General features: G+C 38.6%; 2 protein-coding genes across 2 annotated transcripts; one reads left to right on the plus strand and one right to left on the minus strand.

Moving 5' to 3' along the window:
• Positions 1–7,175: 7,175 nt before the first annotated feature.
• LOC122145523 lies at positions 7,176–15,169 on the minus strand. The gene is made up of 6 exons (XM_042759278.1): positions 15,058–15,169; positions 13,906–14,047; positions 9,185–10,159; positions 8,922–9,077; positions 7,855–7,950; positions 7,176–7,496 (listed from the first exon to the last, which is right to left on the minus strand). The coding sequence occupies exons 1-6, from the start codon at positions 15,141–15,143 to the stop codon at positions 7,176–7,178; spliced, it is 1,776 nt and encodes a 591-aa protein (XP_042615212.1). The 5' UTR covers positions 15,144–15,169.
• Positions 15,170–15,241: 72 nt separating this feature from the next.
• LOC122145524 (apolipoprotein L4-like) lies at positions 15,242–16,313 on the plus strand. Its single transcript, XM_042759279.1, has 3 exons — positions 15,242–15,246; positions 15,353–15,356; positions 15,423–16,313. Exons 1-3 carry the CDS (start codon positions 15,242–15,244, stop codon positions 16,311–16,313), a joined length of 900 nt encoding a protein of 299 aa, XP_042615213.1.
• Positions 16,314–24,077: the final 7,764 nt, after the last annotated feature.

Here is a 24,077-nt window from a genome sequence, read left to right on the forward strand (position 1 = left end):
AATAATAATAGTTTTCAGTAAATAATCATTTCTGTTGTCATTGTAGAATGTTTTTTCTGACTGAGGATGGTTACATCAATCTTGGAGATTTTGGATGCTCAAAAGGATTGGAAAGGTAAGTAAATAAATGCTTAATTACTTACATAGACTCATGCATAGATGCATACATAGTTAAAATATATATATATATACTGTACAAACATACATAGATCTTTATTTCAATCACACTTCACTTTTTCTGCGATGACCAAACACATTCTAACTATAGTATTTCATAATATATTTATGTTATGATCAGATTACTATCATAAAATAAGATCCACAAATTAGATAATATACCATATGTTTAAAATAGTATGCATGCAATCTTGGCAATGGGCATACTACTATAGATTTCAACTATAAAGGAAAGTGTTTATATTGAAACACTTGTTGCCAATTCTTGGATTTGTCGAAAGTTTAGGATTTAAGGTGCTCAGTTGCCATACTAAACAGTTTAAGATGCATCCTTAAGGCATGGATCCCCCAGCCTGATAAGAACCAATTATTTCTTAGCATTACACATATGCAGAGAATTCGACAATTACAAAATAGAGAGAGTGTAGAGAATTCAGGTGTAGTTCAGGAAGACCACTTGCCCACTGCCCAGATTGCATTCATACTATTTTAAACATACAGTATAGTATATATGCTTACGGTACCATATCAGGTATCACTCAGCTGATCGATTTCTCCAGCTACTCTAAACAACAACCCTATTTAAGACCATTCAACGCATGTTCTTCAATCTTTTGCACAGAAATTTGCACCCACCTCTGCCCCTTCACCTCCTAGCATCTCCATAATACAGCATTGGATTCTACTTAGAACTATTGTGACTTAATTTCTTGTTCGGCCACTTAAGCTCATTTTAATACAGATCAATAAAGGTATTTATCTTGCACACACTTCAACGTCACAATTAGTATATAGAGCACTGACACCCTGTGATGAAACAGTCATGTATGTTTACCAACCACTGCTTTCTCACATCGGCTTATGTTGGATAAAACGTTAAAGTTCTGTCGAGTTTGGAATATTCTGTACAATTAATCATCAGAATATCTATTTTCTCTGAAAATATCCAGATTTTAAAATCTCGTTCAGTGAAAGTACATTGTTCTGGGCCCCATGCACTCAGTCCCCCTTTTTCCCCCGGTAGCCTTTGTAACTTTCACTTTTATGTAGGCGTTACACAAATTTGTATCAGTACTGAACCAAAATTCGTAAACATTCAGTCCAATAAATGGGATTTTTCCACTGATCTATATATGACTGGATCGCTCATCGCATTCTAAACTGCCAGCAGGCAGTGAAGTCACCGGAAGTGTTCGATCCGCCATCTTACTAATCCCTACGGGCAGAGAGCACCATTGAGTCACATTCAAACCGCTGTCCTAAAATCACCCGATTTGAAGGAAATCAGTCAAACGGGACTAGTTTTATGTTTTATGTGTATGTAAATTAATGTTTACTTCAGATGTTATCTGCAGTGTTTACGGTCTTTTGGGGCAGTATAAGCGATATATTTAAACCATTTAGGTGGGTGTGTCTGATGTGCACTGATGACACAGGTAACAGTCCAACACAAAATATAGACTATTTCTTTATTAACATAATTATTCAGGAATTATTAAACATGAACGTATTAGTATCAGAAATGGATTTGAATATATTACAATGAATAATACAATTATGTTGTTAATGTTGCTTTATAATGAAATGAAAAGCTTAACTTAGGTTACTATCTTGGAAATAAAGCTTTATTTCTTTAAATCTGTGCTGTATATAGTCAGTTATTTCTCTGAATAAATTCAGATTTCAGAATGAGCACTGTGTCGTTTGTGTTATATGTTGTGGTCGTGTCCGTCTGATGTTTATCATGTTCATGATGTTCGCTACTGTAATGAACGTAGGTTTTTAATAAGTAGGGGAAATTCCCGACATAAAAAAAAAATAAACGTTTACATGCCTAGGATGTTTGCATTGAAATAATGTACAGAAATACTTCAGATTTATAAAAGCTGACTTGTTAGGTGATGTTTTCTCATTAAAATCATACAATTTTCTATTAATTCAATAGAACGTTTACGCACACTAGGGATTACCAATACTTTCATGACGTCATGAGCAATCCAGTTCTATATTATAGATCAGTGGATTTTACCCATGCTTTCCCTATTGTAAGCATGTTGTACAGACACAATGATTAGCATAGATAACACATCTCAGTCCATACCAGAGTCAGTCATTCTACTTCATTCAGACAGATAAAAAATAAAATAAAAAAACTCATAATGATTACATATTTTCTTATGAAAATTATATAAATTTTTATAACCACTACATTATCACATCTGATCTCTTCTGGAAGCTGGTTCTAACGTTGGGTGGCATGACTGATAAAGGAAGACTCTTCTTTTATACCTTTTCTTACTAAACCAGGATAATTTCTCATGAATGCTGCTTTTTACAACATCAGTGTTTCTGTCATTGAATTTTAAAGTAATATTTCTGTTAAAATTGTTGGTAAGATTTGTTTTTTTTTTTTTTTTTTTTTTTTTTGGGGGGGGGGGGGGGCAGATGCTTGGTACATCCCTAATCTTTTCGACGTTTTATAAGTTTAGGTTTACATGAATTGTTCTTTTTTTCAGAGCTGATGCGTATGCAGAATCAGTAATGGGTGCAGAGCTGTATGTCAGTCCAGAAGTTTTGAAAAAGAAATATAAGTCCAAAAGGTTTGCTTTTTGTATGTTGAATGCAAAATTCTGATATACTTGTTAAAGTTGTTACAAAATGTTGGCCAAAGTTACAATTTCCTTGATGAAATACTTTAGATTTTAGTTGTGTAAAATAATGCAATTTACTTTATCAAGTACAGCTATTTTATTTATTTATTTTTATTTTTTTCATTGTTATCCGTATCTTTGTAGCGACATCTGGTCATTGGGATGGTTGCTCCATGATCTCTGCATGCTGGATGTGTGGGTGAGTATTTCTGTTTTTCCTTCTCAAAAAAAGCACTGTATTAAATCAATCCCATGTAAATTACAAAAATATTAAAATATGTATAAAAGCGATACATGTTAGAGTAGGGCTGCACAATATATCAAAATTATCGAAATACCGCAAATGTAAATATCGCAATATGCATATTGCAAAGGCGTGCAATTATTTTAATAATAGGCTACTTAAATCAAAATGTTGCAAAAGGTGAAAGTTTTAGTTTGACGCATATAGCTGAGAATTGCTTGACGTTTAAAAGAGTTAGGCTAAGTGCAATAAGTCACAGAAAACAACTCTCTGCTGTCTTGTCTTGCTGTCTGACTCACACCTGAAGCACGCGCACAAGCCGCATCACACACAGCGTCTCTTCAGTTCAGCCGCACACGTACAAAGCGCACACACAGAGACGCGTTTCAGACGGCACGTGAACCAAGTTGATTCGTCTTTCGCATCTCCTCCTTATGTTTGAACAGACACATACACAATTATGTCAATAGTACCCATCTCGATGGATCATTCTCATAAAAACAGTCGGTTATGTTTTAAATGAATTTAAATAGCTGATAAAGAAATCGGATGTGTATCATATATACTGGATCCGTGCAGTCAGATTTGAAGGGACAGCAGCCTATAAATACGTGCTGCTGAATATTTCACTAATGTTAATCAAACAACAAAACAGCTATAACAAAGATTAATCTAAATTTAATTCATACAGTGAACACTAAGCCATTTTATTTTACACATTACATTTCTGTACCTGAATACTATACTGTTTATTTTATCTATGCTTGTAAATTGTTCTTTCTTTTTTAACTTCCTGTTCACTTGCCTTTAATCATGTTTGAACTTTCTCAGACTATAGTTTTTGCTGTGGTATATGAAGTTCTTAAAGTGTATGGAAAGCAAAGTCACAATGATATATGTTTAGTTTTATATTTTAAAAACATTTTCTGATTTGTGACATACCTTTTTTGTAATGCTAAAACCCTGCTGGTCCCTTTCAAAAGTTATAGTGATTCTTTTTTCTTTTTTCAAGAATGTGAAACAAATTGGTTATATAATTTTTTTTTATATATATATTTTCAAATATAATGTAAATAGATTTTACACACTTTAAGCAATATCGTATCGCATATCGAATATCGAATTTTTTAACAAGGTATCATATATCGCATTTTTCTTCAATATCGCACAGCCCTACACTAGAGGCTGTATTCTTTAGTGTCCTCATTAGAGTGCCTGCCTCCCATGCTGGAAACACAGGTATGAATCCCGCTCAGAGAGGGTTGAGTAGAACCAGAGGGGTTTTAATGGGTCCATTTACACTAGTTTTTACATTCTACAAACACAGTCTTCACTTACTTTTAAGATAATGGTAACTGTAAGTAAAAACTTTCCGTGAATTTCAAATGTTAGAGATATTTTTTTTTAGTGCTATCAAAATTAGCACGTTAACACAGGTGATAATTTTTTCCAGTTTAACAGCGTTAAAAATATTTTGTTAACTAAAATCATCTAGACAGTGCAGTCAAAACATGGGTAAAAAACATCATAGTCAAATATAAATATATAAGCACCCTGAAGCAAAAGCAAAAACACCCTCAGATGATAATGTAGTAAATTATTATTCACTCCATTGCATTTTTGAGACTCTGCTTCAGAGAAGGTGAAATGTTCCTTTTTGCAGCGGTGATATTAAGATATTTTGGATGAAATTCAAGAACTTTCTAACCCTGCATAGACAGCAACGCATCTACCACGTTCCAGGCCCAGAAATGTAGTAAGGACATTGTCAAAATAGTCCATGTGACAACAGTGGTACAACCATTATTTTATAAAGCTACGAGAATATTTTTCTGTGTGCAAAGAAGCCAAAAATAAGGACTTTATTCAACAATTATTCTTTTCCATGTCAGTCTTTGACGCGCGTTCACAAGAGTACCACGATGCATGCATGTGGTAATAAACTTGTAGCTAAAGTTCAGGTAAATGTTTAATTGTCCATCTGATTAGTCCAATTAAAATGACTTTGCAAATCCATTAAAATAATTTAAAGCAACTGAAAACAATTGTAATTTTTACTGTAACGTTTATGATGCATAAAAGTAGGGCTGGGCGACATATCTAATGATATGATCATGCGCATCTGATTGCACAAATCTGGTTCCATGATTACAGCTAAATCGCCATCACCTGCTTTCAAATGGAGCGGCATTTAATAGACAGAGCCGTAGATCCCTGACAAGGTACGCAATATTGCATTCATTATATTAAATGCCACTCCATTTGAAAGCAGGTGATGGCGATTTATCGGTAATCACGGAACCAGATTTACTGACTAGATGCGCATGATCATATCGTTAGATATGTTGCCCAGCCCTACATAAAAGTCAGTTTTAACAGTGAACAGTATACAGACAGTGATGCATGTGCAACAACAATAATGTGCATAGTTCTGATCTACTTAATATAACTTCTTAATTATAATATGGTTAGTTTCTTTTAATATCAAAGATATTATGCTTAATATGTAGCTCTGTTTGACATATTTTGTATCGGGGGTCCCTGCTCAATGTCTCTGTTGCCTAAGGAGTCCTTGCCTTGAAAAAAAATGAACTGGAGAGCAGAATCAATTTGCACATTTAATGGATTAAATTTATCTTGGAAATATAATTATTTCATTGTTATTTTAAAGGTATATTTAATATATTGAGTATAAGTTTACTTGTTTAGCTGTTTTCCCATTAACATTTCAAATTGAATTATGAACATAATGTATGCTACTGTATTATTAAAAGCATGATTTAACAAAATAAACAGTTGGTTAGTAAATGTATAAACTTGCATTTAACCTAGATTTATAAAAGCTGAAAAAAAAGTTGTTAATTGTTAGTTTGAGATACCTAATGCCTTAACTCAGTGGTTTTCAGCTCTGGCCTTCGAGGTCCACTCAACTGTCAGTATCTTTCTAGTGACCCTGAAGAGCTTGATTAGCTTGTTCAGGTGTGTTTGATTAGGCTTTTAGCTAGCTCTACAGGAAAGTGGAGCTTGAGGGCCAGAGTTGCAGAACCCCTGCCTTAAATCATTAACAAATTAAACCTTATTTAAAGTGTTAAATAACGCTTGCTCAGTAGGATTGAATGGTTATCCAGATTTGTATTTTTTTTCTGTATTGTTTATCCCACAGTCAGATGTCATAGAGCATCGTTTTCAACATGTCAACACACTGTAAAAAATAAAAAGTTGAGTTAACTTAAAAAATTAAGGTAATTTGCTGCAAAGCAATTTTGAGTTTACTCAACTTCCATGATTAAAGTTTTGCCAAATCATTGTAGAAAGTTGATTGAAACTGCTAGTTTAAGTTAGGTATACCTTCCTCAGTAAGTACATCTAACTAGTCATCCTGAGTTTGTTTAAAGTTAAAAAGGGGGTTGAGTGAACTTTAAGAAACGAATAGGGAGAACTACAGACTGGAAGTTCACTAAACTCAAAAAAGCTTTGCAGCAAATTACCTTAATGTTTTAAGTTGGTTCAACTTAATTTTCTTCTTTTAATTTACAGCTTTAAATCTTGCATTCAAACTTCTTCCACAGATTCCTGTATGGCCTTCACTTTAAAAATCAAACACAGAGATTGCAAACCATACTGTAAACACAAATAAAGACTAATTTTTACAGAAAAATATTTATTTGACAATTCTGCCAAGCAACACATTTTCTGTCAGCATGAAATGCAAAACTTGGACTTGGATATAGTTCTAATCCAGTCATCAAAATAAAATTAAATTAAATTAAATAAAATAAAAGGCAAAAAGAGAGGCAATCTTGAAATGCCTTTAAAGTGCTGGAGTAAAACAACACAAATGCTCTTAAAGTGCTAAACAAAATTGTTCTCAAACAAGAGCCAGAATAACAATCTTAAAATGCAGCAGCAATAAACGACTTCAGAGTTTCAACATGTGCTAGAGGTATCAAGTATTACAACTGTTTAAAACACAACTTTGTCATAAAACCTTACATTAAAACTCAAAACTGTCTTTGGCATATGTTACACTGTTATACAGCTACTGAACTAACAGGAACAAATCAGTACTTGCACTTTTGTTTAGCCATACGAACTGCAGCTACTTAAAACTTTAACAATTTGTTTTTGAAGGACTGGACTCTTGCAGAGCACTGGGGGTCAAGGCCGATAAACACTTTCTGAATGGTTTCAAAAGTGTATTTTAGTTCTTTAGGATAGCTAATGTTGAGAGCGTAAATCAAGCCAAATAGGAGAGCAACAGCTGTAGGGAGGTCTTGAACATTATCCAACACAACTTGCTCCTCTAGAACTACAGACAGGCACCTTACATTTGGGTTTGAATGGATGGTGGCAACGTCATCTTCAATGACAGTTAAGATACCCATCTTCATCCCTTTTGTGCGAGTGTTTTCTGGGTCTGTGTCCTGCATCAAAAAAAACAAAAAAAAACAACAAAGACAGAATCAAAACACATTTTTTAAATTGATTAAATTCTGCTGGACCACAAAGAGTTTTTTATATTGTTTGGTCATTTTCCATTGTGTTTGCTTTGATATAACACTTTTTTAATTTGTGCTGTTAGACTCATCACTGAGAATGATTCAACTTGGATTATTCAATAAATACATTTTTGCCAACACTTTGTCTCCTCCATTCTACTCTTTCAGAGAACAGTTAGCAGATTAGTTTCGGACACCAGACAAAACTGTTTTCTCTTTACAGCATCTGGTCATACCTCAGGTATGAGTGTATATGTTGACAACAGACTGATAACACGCTTACCAGGCATGACTCCAGGAAGTTTCTAGACTTTTCCCTCATAAACAAAGGTAGACCTTTGAGAGCTGTAGCTTTTCTTTGAGCAAGCACATCAGAAGCCTGAATGACACAGAAAAAAGTTATATGCATGTTATATTCAACCAAAAGCTTAGGGCTTACCTTTAAAGGAACACTCCACTTTTTTTTTGGAAATAGGCTCATTCTCCAGCTCCCCCAGAGTTAATAAATTGAGTTTTACCATTTCTGAATCCATTCAGCCGATCTCCAGGACTGGGGATAGCCCTTTTAGTATAGCTTAGCATAGATCATTGAATCCGATTAGACCAGTAGCATCGTGTTCAAAAATGACCAAAGAGTTTCGATATTTTCCCTATTTAAAAACTTCAATCTTCTGTAGTTATATTGTGTACTAAGACCGGCGGAAAATGAAAAGTTGATATGGCTAGGAACTATACTCTCATTCCGGCATAATAATCAAGGAACTGTGCTGCCGTAACATGGCCGCACCAGGTGCACTGATATCATGCAGCGCCTGTGGAAATAGTCCACAGCGTGCAACACACATTCCCTGTGCAAGCAAGAGGATCTGGCTGTTTTCAGGCGCTGCGTGATATCACTGCGCCTGCTGGCCAATGGTAGGGCAGCACAGTTCCTTGATTATTACGCTGGAAAGAGAGTATAGTTCTTAGCCATATCGGCCTAGAAAATCGTAACTTTTCATTTTCCGCTGGTCTTAGTACACGATGTAAGTACAGAAGAGTCAAGTTTTAAATAGGGAAAATATCAAACTCTTGGGTCATTTTTGAACACGATGCTACTGGTCAAATCAGATTCAATGATCTATGCTAAGCTATGCTAAAAGTGCTATCACCAGACCTGGAGATCAGCTGAATGGATTAAAAAAAAAAACAGTAAAACTCAACTTTTTAACTCTGGGGGAGTTGGAGAATGAGCCCATTTCCAAAAAAGTGGAGTGTTCAAGGGCAACTATTATGCTCACTCACAGGTTACAAATTTTACAATGTTTACATGATTTGACAAAAGAATTACTTAATTTGCTAAATTATTACTTGATCAAGTTGGTCTAGGAGGGTCTTCATTTCATCTCCATAGGCTCCACCACGTGATCGGTACAACATAATCATCTTTGATGCGTATTCATCCAAAGAAGACAAAAAGGTACTCTTCAGGTTGGTTTGTGTAATTCTGTAAAACTCAGCACAGACCTTAACACACACACACACACACACACACAGAGTGAACAGTAAGAATTAAGACCACACAAGTTAATTAATCTTTAAATAAATAAATCATCTTGAATACATAAACTCACCTGATCTTCCAAAAACAATGCTGGCCATTGTTTTAGGACATCAGCCACAAAAAGAGGTTCTTCATCAACTATCTCCTTCCTTCTCAGAGAGAACGTCAGATCCATTTTGGAGTCAACAACTGCCATGCTGAAATGTTTTTTCTTCATTTCCTCCTGTAGTGCATCTTTTTCCTTTTGTAAGGAATAATCTGTCTGCCCTACTGGGTTGTCCGGGAGGAAGTTTATCTCACATCTCTTTGCTTTCTTTAAACATCTAGAGTCATTGTTCACTCTTTTTTGGTTCACAGTGACTTCAGAGCAACCTGCTGTTCGGAGTTTCTGACGGTAGTTTCCAATCTTATATTTGATGCTCATAGTCCAGCTGTGATAACCTGTTCCTGAGCCTGGGTCCTTTAGACATGGATACTTTTCAATCAGTGCAGCAGACACAGACTCCAACTCTTGATTGTTTGGGTAAGCTTTGAATGAAAAAATTGCCTGAGCTATGCTGTCCAGGATGTCCATTTTCATTTCTCTTGGTACAGTGAGCAGTGTTCCATCTTCTTTAAAATTCCCATTCCCTTTCTCAAGCTGCAACTCAACATCATAAGAGAACTTGGGAATCGGGAAAGGAGATGGCCACTGAGAATTTCCATGCTGTCTCACAGACACAAAGGGGAAACTCTGGTTTGAGCTATCAGATGGAGAGGACACACTGGCAGTGTCTAAAGAGGAAATCGAGGTCTCTGGTTCTGAGTCTTCAGGTACTTTCTGGAGTATCTTCAGCACTGCTCTTTCTGGTGGAAGCTCTGTTATATTGGTCAAGTTACAGAGTTCATTTCCGAACTCAGGATCCTCAAACTGAATCAGAAAATCATCCTTGATTTCAAGCCTTTCTTGAAGAATTGTTTTCAAGTGTTCAACCGAAGTGAGATTTTCCAAAATATCCAGCCTCCTAATATTATCAGGGGCCAACACAACACGGAGCCGCATATTCTGTAAAACAAAATTCTGATTAAAAATAAATCAAGTACATTAAGTATATGGCAAAGCTTAATATGTGGTAACATGTAAAATTACTTAAGGGGGTAGTTCCCAAATAAAAACTCATAATTTGCTAAGCCTTGCCAAGTCACATAATTCTAAATCTGTGTTACTTTCTAATGCAGACAAAAAAAAAAAAAATTTTTTAGAACGAATATCTGTCTTTTCAACACAACAGCAGTGTATACTGACTTGCTGAAAGGTTCCAAAAACATTATAAAACTTGGGATATAATGCACAAGTAAAATGCACAAGTAAAATGAAGTACTTTTGAGATTTCCGGGTCTTTTTTTAATCTTTAAAGTTAGATATATGGCACTATTGAGAATAAAAAAAAAAGCAGACTGTCAAATTCACTGAAGGAATAGTTTACCAAAAATGAAAATTCTATCATTATTTACTCACCCTCATGTTGTTTCAAACCCCTAAGACCTTTGTTCGCCTTCAGAAAAAAATTAAGATATTTTTTGATTAAATCCGAGAGCTCTCTAACCCTACATAGACAGCAAGGGTCCTACCATATTCAAGGTCCAGAAAGGTACCAAGAACATTGACAAAATTGTCCATGTGACATCAGAGGTTCACCTGTAATTTTATAAAGCTACGAGTATTATTTGTGTTTGCAAAAAAACAAAAAAAAAATACCTTTATTCAACAATTCTTCTCCTCAACGTCACCCTAGTGGCATTTTGGAGAGTACCAACAAAAAGTGTTCTCATAGCTTCATAAAATTATGGTTGAACCACTGATGTCACATGGAATATTTTGATGATGTTCTTGGTACATTCCTAGACCTTAAACGTGGTTGGACCCTTGCTGTCTATGGAGGGTCAGAGAGCTCTCGGATTTAATTAAAAATATCTTAATTTATGTACCGAAGACGAACAAAGGTCTTACAGGTTTGGACTGACAAGAGGGTGTGTAATTATTGACAGAATTTTCATTTTTGAGTGAACTTACCCTTTAAAACAACCACTTTTGTCTTCTGCATTAGGAAGTCATACAGGTCTAAAATGTAATTTACATTTTTTGGGAACAGTTCCATCAACCTGTGACATACTTTGTTACATTTAAGGTTCAAATCAGAATACAATGACCCACTTTTAATGTAAATTGTGTGACTGTGAAGAACAATTAATGGAGAAGGAATCTCTTTAGCGCAATCATGTTCCTTCCCTGAACTGTATACGACGTGAGAGGATGAGGATCATTAAGATCATCTGGCTCAAGGATTTCAATTGCACTTGTTTCAGAAAACTCATAACACCTGTAGTGCTCAATGTACCATGATGAAAGCCTTTTGCAAAGAAAGGCCACCTTGTTAGCATTGGCAAGTACACTAAGTATTCTGAAAAAATCAGGCAAGCCACTGCATTGACCTAAGGACAAAATCATGCCTTCACTGAAGTGAATTCCATGCAAATGCACATCAGACGCAAGTGACAAAACCTCTTTGTGCGGGTATTTTTTTACGAACTGCAGTCTTCTGCAGTTCTTCCAATGTACATGTTCTTACAGTTTTTACCTTCTGCACAGACAAAGGTGACGAAAAGAGACTTGGACCATTGAGATAATGGGCCATCATAAGCTGATGCTTAGTTGCCAAGGTGAGTGGAATGTTTTTAAAATTGTGGACATCACGCACAACACCTTTGAAATAGCTGTGCTTTGCCTCGAATCTGAATGTCCAAAGCTCAACTAATGGCCCAAAACAGGCGAATCAGGTGTGGATAATGCTCCACGTAGTGGTGTTTCGGGCGCAATTTCAGGTTTGGGAATGTGTCTTGGAGTAGTTGTCTGTGTTCTACAATTTTTCGTTCTAAAAAGCATAGCATTGCTTCTGAGAACTTGACTGACATAACCAACTCCACCTATCTCCCTCAAGTCCATCAAAATTTCCCAAGCAGGCTCAGAATTGGGTACAAGATTACCAATCAATAATGGTAATAAGCGTAGTAATGCCCAATTCTCATGCCCATTCCCACCTATGGTTTTCTTTGAGAAACTGGACCGGGAAATTACTTGGGGTCTGTTTACTCTGTCTGAGTCCTTGTAAGGAAAGGACTTGATACATTTGTTCAGAGTATCAAGAGTAAAATATTTCTTTGTGATGAGTTCTTTTAAGCACACTGATAACTCAGATGGAACAATTCCTTCCAAAGTGTGTCATGGAGGACATCTGGAGGGAACCCAGTTATTGGGTGAAAGAAAGAAAGGTGCTTACTGAGAACACATTCTTTTTTTACACCCAGTCTGCTCTGAAGCTCATGGTGGTCTCTCAGTTCATTTGTAATGGAGTTGTGCTGTTCAACGGTTCGAGGCTGAAAACAACTAGCATATTGTGTCTGTATGTCATCTTTGCTGACTTGGCAAAATCTACACAGGTTTTCAGCCTGAAAGCTTTCTTGAAAGCCACCAAGACTGTGAGCCCCAAGATTGTCAGCACATACACAATACACCGTTCCTCTGAGATGTGCATTCAGTGCTTCAACAAACACACCTTTCTGCTCCAGGTCTTTCATGTCTTTTAACAGTGGATGAAAAAATTTGTCATAGCCATACTGTTTTATATCACTGCTTTTTCCAAGCATAGCAAGTTGTATTGAGGAAAGTGTAGAACGGAAATTTGGCAGGCAAATTCAGAAGCACCCAATAAACTGCTGTGATTTTGTGAATCTTTTTTGAAGTCCCCAGGGGACTGCAAACCTCAAATTCATCAGTGTACATCGACATTGAAATGCAATCACTTTGTACCCCTAAAAGTTGGTTTTCTTTGTAATACATCCCACTACGAGTTGATGTGTACTGTCCTGGTAAATCCTCCTCAACAAAAACAGCTTTTTCCAAGACATCTGCTCTGTTCAGCAACACTTCAAGAACTTTCAACACCGGGACATACACAAAGCTATTTTGGTGTAGTCTATCAAATCGGTACTCCACAGGATCAATTACTTGAAAATGCTCTTTAAAATAAGCATTCCATCTGTATTCTGTTGAGAGAGTACCCTTCTTTGCAGTGGCTGTAAAAACAGGATTTGTTTTGAGCACTTCTGCTGATAACAATTCAGCAAGCTCTTCTGCCAATGACTCATCAATGTGACTTTCATACTTTCTTAAAATATCCCTGATCGATTGTTTTGCTGTATACCTAGACAAGGAAACAATATCACACATCCAACTTAATATCTCCTGAATTGCACTTTTTGAAACATGCAAAATTGTCTGCATGTAAAGGATCAATGATGCAAGTTTGTGCTCCAGACTTCTATACTCTACAGGCTCTAAATACACGTTTGTTTCATGTTCAGAAGGAACTGCAGGAACAGTGACATCACTAACATTTGACTGCAGATTCTGCATAGGATCTGTTGACTCTTCCGACCCTGTCTCTTCATAGCTTTCCAAACGATCAGTTCGCAATGTAACAGAAGAGCTAAAATCTTCAAAACCTTGAGATTTATGCTTCCGAGATATGTGGCTACTAAAAGTTGAAAGGACATTAGTTGTCAGCTCACAATCTTTAAAAGGACAACTGACTGTGTCATGCCTCCTCAAATGATTTTTCTGATATGGTTTAAAAACTGGGATGGCTGACAAACATCTTTGAAATCACATAACTCACATGAAAAATTAAAGTGGTCATTAAGTGCAGCAGTGTGTTTGTGTGATCTTGTCAAATGTGTTTTTAACGCACCTACAGTTTTAAAAGTGCAGACGCAGTCAGTATACAAGCAAGGATGCTGCCAGGATCGCCCTTGATAGTGCCGAAGCCTGTAGTGTTTCAAGAGGACCTCTCTGCTACTGTGGGAAAATTTGCAAAGCTTACACTGCATTCCAAACCTAAGAAAAGAAAAACAAAATCAGTTTGACATGCAGTGTTACATTCTAACTAAATTGACATGAATTGTTAATGTTTAAAACACAACATAAGTATTACGAGAATATTAGATAAATCACATTCAATGCAAAAGAACAATGCCAAATTACATTTAACCAATTAAATAGTGCTAAGAAGAGGTATGCTAAAAAAAAACTAAGCTCCTGAAATATTAGACATTTGCTGATAATTCAACATGATTATATATATTCGGTGTTTTAGACCAGATGTTATGTGAAGCACGTTATGTTCTACGTCTAAGATCATAAACAACCACACGGTTAACAAGGTTAAGAATACCCTATAACTTAAATGTAAATGCTGTTTTTCCCTCTATTTATCAGTACTACAATAGTGACGACTTTTTTTGTCAATCGTGTAACGTTATTCACTCAGATTTTTTTTTCCAAGTAACTTAACGTTAGTGCTCTGTTTTGTGGCGTGGCTTGACGAACAATAATCACGTTTTTTGCATTAACGTTTGCCAAAACCGATTTGCAGAAATCAAAACGAGGACTGACCAGGCAGAGGATTCTGCTTAGTCTTAAAGCCTTCCTCTAACGCAAATCAAGCATCCAAAGAAAGATTAATTCTCAATTTAGCATTTGTAATTCGCATTAGGCATATGAATGTGTTCAGTATGGCTTTCGTATGCTTCTTTGATTACATAAAAATAACCTTACTGGACGACTCTATTAACTCCATCCACAACACACACTCCATTTAAATACAGTTTACTGTAATAACTATAACTTACACAATAAATTCGTGTATTTTATTTGTGTTTTAATTCAAATTTTACAAAGCGAACTGAACATCGCCTTCAAATGAAGCACGTGAAGTAAACTAGAAGATCGCTAAATCATTACATTCCTTAGAATAGTCTTTCCAAAACACAACGTTACATTTTACGGTAAGCATTTGTGTAATTTATTTAGGTTATTTTCGATAATAAAACTAAAAAAAAACTTACCTGAACAAGAGAACATCGAGCCCCTTCTCAAATGCAGTTGATGAGGGGAAACCCCGTGCAAAATGCCGCGGAAACAGACTGCGCATGCGCAATGACAGTAAGTGAAGCACTCGACTGAAGAAATCAAAATATTATTTTTTCCCAACTTAATTGTTTATTTTCATTGCACAAAACAGTAGTAAACATGCAGTTAAATAATTTTTATAAGTAAACTCAACACTGTGCTCAAAAATTTGTCCACCTAACTTATAATTTTAAATTGAGTTAACAATTTGCGAGTTGGATTTTTTTACAGTGCAGTTTGATTGGATGGTTTTCCAAATTTTTTTATTTTTTTTGATTATTTATACGAAAATGAATCCAAGAAATGTGACCGGCTGCTCAGCTGTGACCCTAGACATAGACCTTCGGCTGTTGAGATTCTAGCGAAACCATTCCTGAACAATGTAGTAATTCAAAACCAGGGGATTCCAATGGGCCTTGAAGAAAGCCTCAATCAATCCTTCAGGATCTTTGATGTGGCCTACAATAACCGCTATAAAAACTTTGAGGCCTTAGTTAAAGAGTGGGGAGTAACAACAGATTCACTAGAGGAGGTTCATCATAAATGTACAGCAGGCACTCTGGCAGGTTCAGTGATTGGAGCAGCAGGTGGAATCACTGCAGTGGTTGGTGCGATTTTGGCTCCTTTCACTTTTGGAGCATCTCTGATTGTTACAGGTGTTGGGGTTGGAGTTGGAGTTGCAGGTGGTGTAACAGGTGCTGCTTCCAGCATTACCAATACAGTCAAACAAAAATCACTCCGTGAGAATATTCAGAGAATTCAGCAGAACTTTACAGGTGTGACACCACTTATCGAGTCACTGAATGCACTGAGAAGGGTACTAAAAGTAATCCAAAAGATCAGAGATTTTGTCAGTGACTCCTCTGACAACGTGAAAATGTCACACGATGTAGACAGAAGAAGACTAGTGTGTGCCACAGAACTCATGCATCTAGGTCTGCTGGCAAATGTTGGCAGAATTGCTGCTCAAACCGCCAGAGTAGGACGCGCAGCAGCAACAGCAGTAGCCACAGTCACAGGAGTGTTGAGTGGACTATTAGTCGTTGTTGACACGGTCTTCATAGTGATGGATTCTCTAGACATTCACCAGATGAGACAGGGAAAAGTAGATGATCCAAACAAGGTGAAGTCAAGTTTACTGAAGTCTATTGCTGAAATGAGGAAAACACATACAGAACTATGCAATGTGTAGCGGATATTAACTCAATAACTAACGGACCAGGAATATTGAATCAGAAGACTGTGCGGTACGTAAAAGGAGGTGGTGGTGATACTGAGTAACAGGCAGAGACAGAAGGTAAGTTGAACCAATACACTTTACTTTGAGTTCAGTGTTTTTTTTTTTCCTCTCAATCACATAAACAAAGTACAATATGAAAAACAAAACAAAATGAAAAAACAAATAACTATATCCTGGGTGCACCCTCTGAATAAGTTTTCATATACCAGTAATCACAATCACAATCAATGTATTCAATGGAACACAAATTGGAGAAAACAATCAGCAGTGGTTTTACATTTAACCCACTTAATGCAGTATTTCAAGTTCAAATGGAATATCAATTGGAATATTGATCAGTCTTAAACTTTCTCAATTGTGCTCTTGAGATGTTTCAGCCCCAAAAAAAATAGTAATATAGGCCTATATCAGTCTCTGTAAATGAGTTCTCTTACTTATCTCAGGAAGAAATAATAGAACTGGAAATGGTCCTTTCCTCTAAGCTCGTGATCCTTTCAGAATCGAAGTGGGAGGCTCGCCATCAATTAAGGAAATCCATCTTGAACAAAACATTCACAAAAAAAAACCCTGGCCTGTTCATTCACGTCTTTCTCTTTTTTTTTTTTACAGGCACGCGCGCTCAAAATGGCGTCAGTGATGAACACTTAATACACCACGCGGCCTGAGACAACCACACGAGTCAAATTGTAACCTCTGAAATGCCCGATCGGCACAATCACACTGGATCATCCAATATCGTGTGGTTACCCTCTGATTTATTTGGTTTTTGTGAACTTTTAACAGTTTAAGGAACATATGTTTCTATTTTTACGCTCTCGCGTCAGATAACATCTCTCCGTCACTCTGCATCTGCCTTCCAACGTGATCTGAGCAACGCGATCAGTAAGCAAGGAGGCGGGGCCAACAACCCAGCGCTCTGATTTGTTGTTACTCATTTCTAAACTCCAATCAAATATACATATATTTATATAGATGTATTTTTATGCAGAGTTTCACATGTATGAAAAATCATATTATATCCAAGCAACATACAAATAAATAATATTTGTAAAACTTATTTAACCAGGGTTACACTTTCCCCCCCTGAAATCATGCAAGTCCCTTTGCATGCTCTGAGTGGCTGATTAGTTACTACATTGAGTGAAACGTCAGGTAAAATGGAAAGGGGACCTGGATTTTCAGCACCACTGAGAGAGCTAACAAGGGCAGTGTTTAACCCCTGAAACAAAGATTGAACAACAAAAGACAGGGGGTTTCCAAGTTGAAAGTATTTAAGTCTCTCAGGTTCCTCTCTCTGCCTACTAGAGCGTCTGAGTGGAACATCCGAATTATGCCCCTCAGTTTCTGACTGTTGTTCTCTCCCTTCAACAAGAACATCTGAGATTTCAGTAACGTTTGTCGCTTCAACTTCACCTTCACTTCGAACAGGTAGGTCTTTTTCTGTTTCAGTTGAGTCTTCGTCAGGTATGTTACTTGGTTCAGGGACTCCTAGGACATCAACAGGTGAGTCGTCAACTGGAGTATTAACAGGTGAGTATTTGTCTGGAGCATCAACAGGTGAGTGTTTAACTAGACTGTCAACATCTGGGGGTTCTTGGTTAGTTGAATCAGCATCAGAAGAAACATCCTCAGTTTCCTTTGATCTACAGTTATCATGGATTGTAGAGAATCTTACTGTTTCCACAACTGGAAAAGCATTATACCTTCCATTAAGATCTTCATCCTCTGAGTCAGCGAATGAGTTATCATCATCAGATGGTGGAATACCAGGATTCTGGCGCGTTCTGGGTTTTGAAGTAGGCTTGGTCAAGGTAGGGCTTGAGATTTCTGGAATTGGCAAGAACCTGCAAGGGAGCAGAAGATCTCTGTGAAGCACCCGAAGAGGACCATCCTTATTCTCAGGACGAACTGTGTAGACTGGCAAGTCAGCTGCTCGCTTTACTACTACATACACCTCGGACTCCCACTTGTCTGCTAATTTGTGCTTACCACGCAGCCGAACATTTCTCACCAACACTCGATCATTGATTTCCAAGGAGGAATTTGTCACATGTTTGTCAAACCTGGTTTTGTTCCGCTCTGCACTCTTTAATACTCTACGGGAGGCAAGCAAATAGCTTTCTTCTAGATGAGACCTTAGATTCTTGACATATTCGGAATGGGATTTCTGTGGACTGTCTTGATATGGTAACCCAAAGGCAAGGTCAACAGGCAACCGAGGCTGGCGCCCAAACATCAATTCATAGGGGGTAAACCCTGTAACTTCGTGCTTCGTGCAGTAATATGCATGAACTAATGGCTTGACAAAATCTCTCCAATGGGTTTTGTCCTTCTCTTCTAATGTGCCAAGCATATTCAGCAGGGTCTTGTTGAAGCGTTCCACAGGATTTCCCCTAGGATGGTAGGGCGTTGTTCTAATTTTCTTAATACCTGATATCTCACAAAGTTCTTTGATTGTGCGCGACTCAAAATCTGGGCCCTGATCACTATGAAGGCGTTCGGGAAACCCATAGTGCACAATTAAGTTTTCCCAAAGACACTTTGCTACTGTCCTCGCCTTTTGATTTGGGGTAGGGACTGCCACAGCATACTTAGTGAAAAAGTCTGTTATCACTAAAATGTCTCTTGTGTTGCTTCTGTCTGGTTCTAAGGAAAGGAAGTCCATACAAACTAATTGTAACGGTCTGGTGGCCTGGATGTTGACCAAGGGTGCAGCTTTTTGAGGTAAGGACTTCCTTCGCACACACCAACCACAAGTCCTGACCTTCTGTTCCACTTCAGAAGCCATTTTTGGCCAGTAGAACTGGGACCTGACCAGATCCAAAGTTCTCTCCATCCCCATGTGACCCATATGGTCATGTAAACTGCTCATCACAGAGGATCTTAGTTCTTCAGGGAGCACAAACTGGTAAGTGGTGGAATCCTTGTCTTTCCGTCTCCTGTAGAGTACTCCGTCCTTTAATTCGAAGCGGTCCCACTCTTTTAAGAAATAGGGAAGACCAGGAAGTTCCTTCCTTACTGTTGGTGAAGGTTTTTCTCCCAACTCCAAATGCAAAATCACCTTTCGAAGAACTGGATCGGCTCTTTGTTTGTCACAGAGGTCTTTTGAAAGGTGGGGTATAACAGGTAAACAATCAGAACTATCCTCTTGTTCATAACAGTCAGGAACAGCATCGGGACATAGTGCAAGGGAGTTTACGAGAGCAATGCCCGGGCCAGCATCAGCTGACTGCCTAACCAGGTGCTTCTCATAGATAGCCTGGACTACATCGTCCGAGGTACTGACAGAATCTTCAGTGTTTGTAAGCTGATGCTGTATGAACTGTTGGATCCTTTCATGCTCCTTTTGGGACAAGGGGTTTTCTGGAAAAGGCTCTTGAGGTCGCCTTGAAAGGCTATCTGCATCGATGTTCAGCTTGCCTGCCCTGTACTGCAACTTGAATGAAAAAATGGAAAGAGCTGCAAGCCTCCGATAACTAGTAGCATCCAATCTTGCAGTGGTAAGAACATGCGTGAGAGGGTTGCTATCTGTAATGGCAGTGAATTGACTGCCATAAAGGTAATCGCTAAACTTTTCCGTTACTGCCCATTTAAGAGCAAGGAATTCAAGTTTGTGGGCTGGATACCTTGACTCATTGTGCGACAGCCCTCTGCTCGCAAATGCAATTGCACGCATTTGCCCACCTTGTTCTTGATACAGGGCAGCTCCCAACCCTTTGGTGCTGGCGTCTGTATGGAGAAAGTAGGGGAGTTTGGGGTCAGCATAACCCAGGACAGGTGCGCTAGTTAGCTTTCCGATAATGGACTGAAAAGCTTCCTCACATAGGGGCGTCCAACGACTCCCGAAGGGCTCCTTAGGATTGAAGTACTGACCCTTTCTGTCACTCTTTTTTCCACTTTTCCTTAGCGGTCGATACCCTGATGTAAGATCATTGAGTGGTTTCACGATCCTCGGATAAACCTTTATGAAACGGCGATAGTAGCCGGAAAAGCCCAAAAATGACCTCAACTCTTTTAGGTTCTGGGGACTTGGCCAGGTTTTTAAGGCTTGTATCTTTTCGGGATCTGTCTCAACTCCATGCTCTGACACAATGTGTCCTAGATAGCGGATGGAGGTTTGGAAAAATTTACATTTCTCCAGAGAAAGTTTCAGTCCGTACTCTTTGAGGCGAGATAGAACATTTATGAGCCGTCTCTCATGCTCCTCTGGAGTGTCAGAGAATATTATCAGGTCGTCCAAAAAGACAAGTACTTCCTTCAGATTAATGTCCCCCATACACTTCTCCATCAATCTTTGGAAAGTACTTGGTGCGTTGGTGACACCTTGAGGCATACGGTTGAATTCCCAAAACCCCAATGGACAGACAAAGGCAGTTTTGGGTTTGTCAGACTCCTCAACTTCTATCTGATAATATCCCGATTTCAAATCTAGTACGGAAAACCATTTGGAACCGGTCAGAGCAGAGAAAGTTTCCTCAAGATTGGGGAGTGCATATGCATCCTTCACTGTCTGGAGGTTTAATTTCCTATAATCAATACACAGCCGTATATCTCCGTTTTTCTTTCTCACCACCACTATGGGTGAGGAAAAGGGCGACTCGGACTCTTGTATGACTCCACTTGCTAGAAGGTCACGTAGATGCTTGCGGACTGCCTCAACATCTTGTGGGTGAATTGGCCGTGCTCTGTGTTTAAAAGGAGTCTCATTGTTCAGAGTTATGCGATGTTTCACCTTCTGAGTGTGCCCAAAGTCTAAGTTGTGCTGACTGAAAACTTCTGGCATTTCTCTGAGCTTTTTAGTGATACAGTCCTTCCATTCCTGTGGTAATGGGGACTCACCGAAATTTAAGGTGAAATTGAGCTCCTGAGCAGGTAGGTGCTTATCTACAGAGGTGTTTGGAGGAGGAAGTACTGATTTGATCGCATGGAGTTCTGCTACTATACACCTTGGTGGGATAGCTATATCATGTTCGGTTTCATTTGTGAGGACCGCTGGTAAGTGGTAAGGTCGAGTTTTAGAGAGGGTGAGTAAGCAGCGTTTCACAAATACTCCACCAGGCAAAGATGAGTTTGAGGGATGGTCCACCACAACACACTTATCAGCTCCACAGGGCACTACAACAGAACCTTCCACAACTACTGTCTGACCTGCAGCCATTACCTCAGGCACTTTACTTTTTAACCGCACATGACCCAGAACACCATTTGTGTTTTGTTTCCATCTTGTTTCAAGTGTCTTCAAAACCACTCTGTAACCAAATGAAGCTGGTTGGTACGTTGGGGAATCTGCATTTGAATATTGCTCATAGAGAACATCCAAGGTGTTTGTGCCTATTAAGACCAAAGGTTGATTGTGAGATTTCACATCAGGTACTACTAGGGCTATGGTAGGCACCTCAACACTCATACCCAGGAACTCCTCAGGAAAGGTAATGTCTACTTCTATATAGCCTTCATATGGGACAGACAGACCATTGGCACATTCTACTTCCAAGATGTCACTGATGGAGTTAATGGGGTACTCTGAGAGATGCTGCTCATAAAAGGATTTGGGGACTGTTGTGACTTGTGATCCAGTATCCAATAAACAATGACACTTTTCACCGGCTATGCTGACCTCCGCAATGCACCTAGCACCGACTAAACCCTTTGGCAGGCTAGCACTTTGCTTACTAGAAGATTGAGATTTGTTTGAAACGTGTTTAGTAGCGGGACGGTTTGCCTTAAATTCAGCCCCTGTCTGTCCCGCAACAAGAGCTGGCTCTAGTTTAAATCAGGGTTGAAGGTGGGGTTCTGAGCGTCCCACTGAAGCTGCTTTTCTTTTAGGAGCTTGCGTTTGTTAGTGACAAGTGCAGGGTTGGGTTCAGACGTGCAAGAAGATGCAACGTGGCCATCCTCGCCACATTTAAAACAGTACCATGGCCTGGGCCTGCCTGTTGGTTTCTTATTGACTGGATTCGCAGTCACATTGCCAGCAGTTCCTATCTTCGGTTTGTGCTGTTTGTCTACTGCTTCTTGCGGTAGGAATTTCTTCTGGGTTTTTGGTTTGGTCATAAGATTAGCTAACTGACTTTGTAGTTTAGCAATCTGTTTCTTGAGCTCTTGTGTTTCAGTTGCAAATGAAACCACTCCTGGAGCTTCCCTTAGCTCAGGTCCTGCTGAGACCCACGTTCTTTGGGAATGCATCAGAGCTCTCGGTTTAGAAGACCCAAGATGCTGCTTCATACGAGTGACCTTTGCTGTATGTTTGTCTTCTTCTGTACGTAGCATGAGCAGAAACTGCGCAAAAGAAGGAGGACGGTTGCGCTTCTGCTCTAGCTGCAGATCAGTAATCAATTCATTATCCCAGCAACCTCTACAAAACTGCTTGAGCAGGTGCCGGTCTGCCTCTAAAGGAGTTATGCCACCTCTTTTGATAGTCGCCCTCAAGGCGGTCTGCAATCTATACAGGTAAGCGGATGGTTTCTCACCGGCATCCTGTAGGGTATTCATAAATCTTGCAAGGAGCTCATCCCCATCCTCAACAATGCCAAAAGCAGAATCTAGCAACTGAAGATAAGCTGAGGATGGAGCTTCAGGGCTTAGATGTTTTATGACATCGGCTGCAGGTGGCAAAAGACTGTCCAATATCTTCCTGGACACATGCAGATCAGATAAGCCAGGGTCTTTCAGAACAAGCTCAACACTGGAGCGCCAAGTTTCATAATCAACCTCATTTCCAGGTCTAGGACATTTACCAGAGAACACCCTGAGCCTTGACTGTACACGCCCTTGGGCAGCCACTTCACCACTCCTCACAACGTGTTCAACAATGAATTTCTGAACTTCAGGTGGGTTTAGTATTTTTTGAGAGGTAAAGAGAGGTGGGGCGTTCGATTTAATAGGCTTGGGCTGTGACTGTGGTTCATCTACCTGACTCGGCTTAACAGGTGTTGCTCCAACACACTCGCCAGGGAATTTTTGGGGTGGTTGCCCATTAGGATTTTCATCTCCAGCCTCAAGATCAGTGGATGCTGGTGTGAGTTCTGCGCTCATTTGAGATAGCATTTGGCTCAATACTGCTTCAAAATTGGTTCCACTCAGTTTTGCTATTTCTTTCAGTCCTTCAAGGTAAGATTGAGTAACACTACTGCCCAATTGCTGTGTAAAGACACTAGATAATGCCCTCACGTTGTAGGTGATACCTGGATCACTGGATAGCTGGTGAGTATAAGGTAGCTGAGGTTCTAGCATTTCCAAGGCTTGACCACTGTTATATTCAATTATTGTGCTCTGGTAAAATTCTGATTGTTTGTCACTAATGAAAATGGTTCTGGCAAAAGAACCATACTCTTTCAGGATGTCAATTAACTCATCATCACTCTCGGTTTTAGTCAAGCCACTTACAATCACAGAGTTTGGGACCTTAATACCTTCTGCCTCAACTATCTCCATTTTTGTTTGTTAAGGATCAAAAGATGCAAATTAAATCAATTAATCTCAACTGTTAATACTCAGCAACAGTGCCACCTCCTGGCTGGCTCGCCACAATTGTAGCGGATATTAACTCAATAACTAACGGACCAGGAATATTGAATCAGAAGACTGTGCGGTACGTAAAAGGAGGTGGTGGTGATACTGAGTAACAGGCAGAGACAGAAGGTAAGTTGAACCAATACACTTTACTTTGAGTTCAGTGTTTTTTTTTTCCTCTCAATCACATAAACAAAGTACAAT

Source organism: Cyprinus carpio, chromosome A7 (genome assembly GCF_018340385.1).
Source record: "Cyprinus carpio isolate SPL01 chromosome A7, ASM1834038v1, whole genome shotgun sequence".
Classification (NCBI taxonomy): domain Eukaryota; kingdom Metazoa; phylum Chordata; class Actinopteri; order Cypriniformes; family Cyprinidae; genus Cyprinus; species Cyprinus carpio.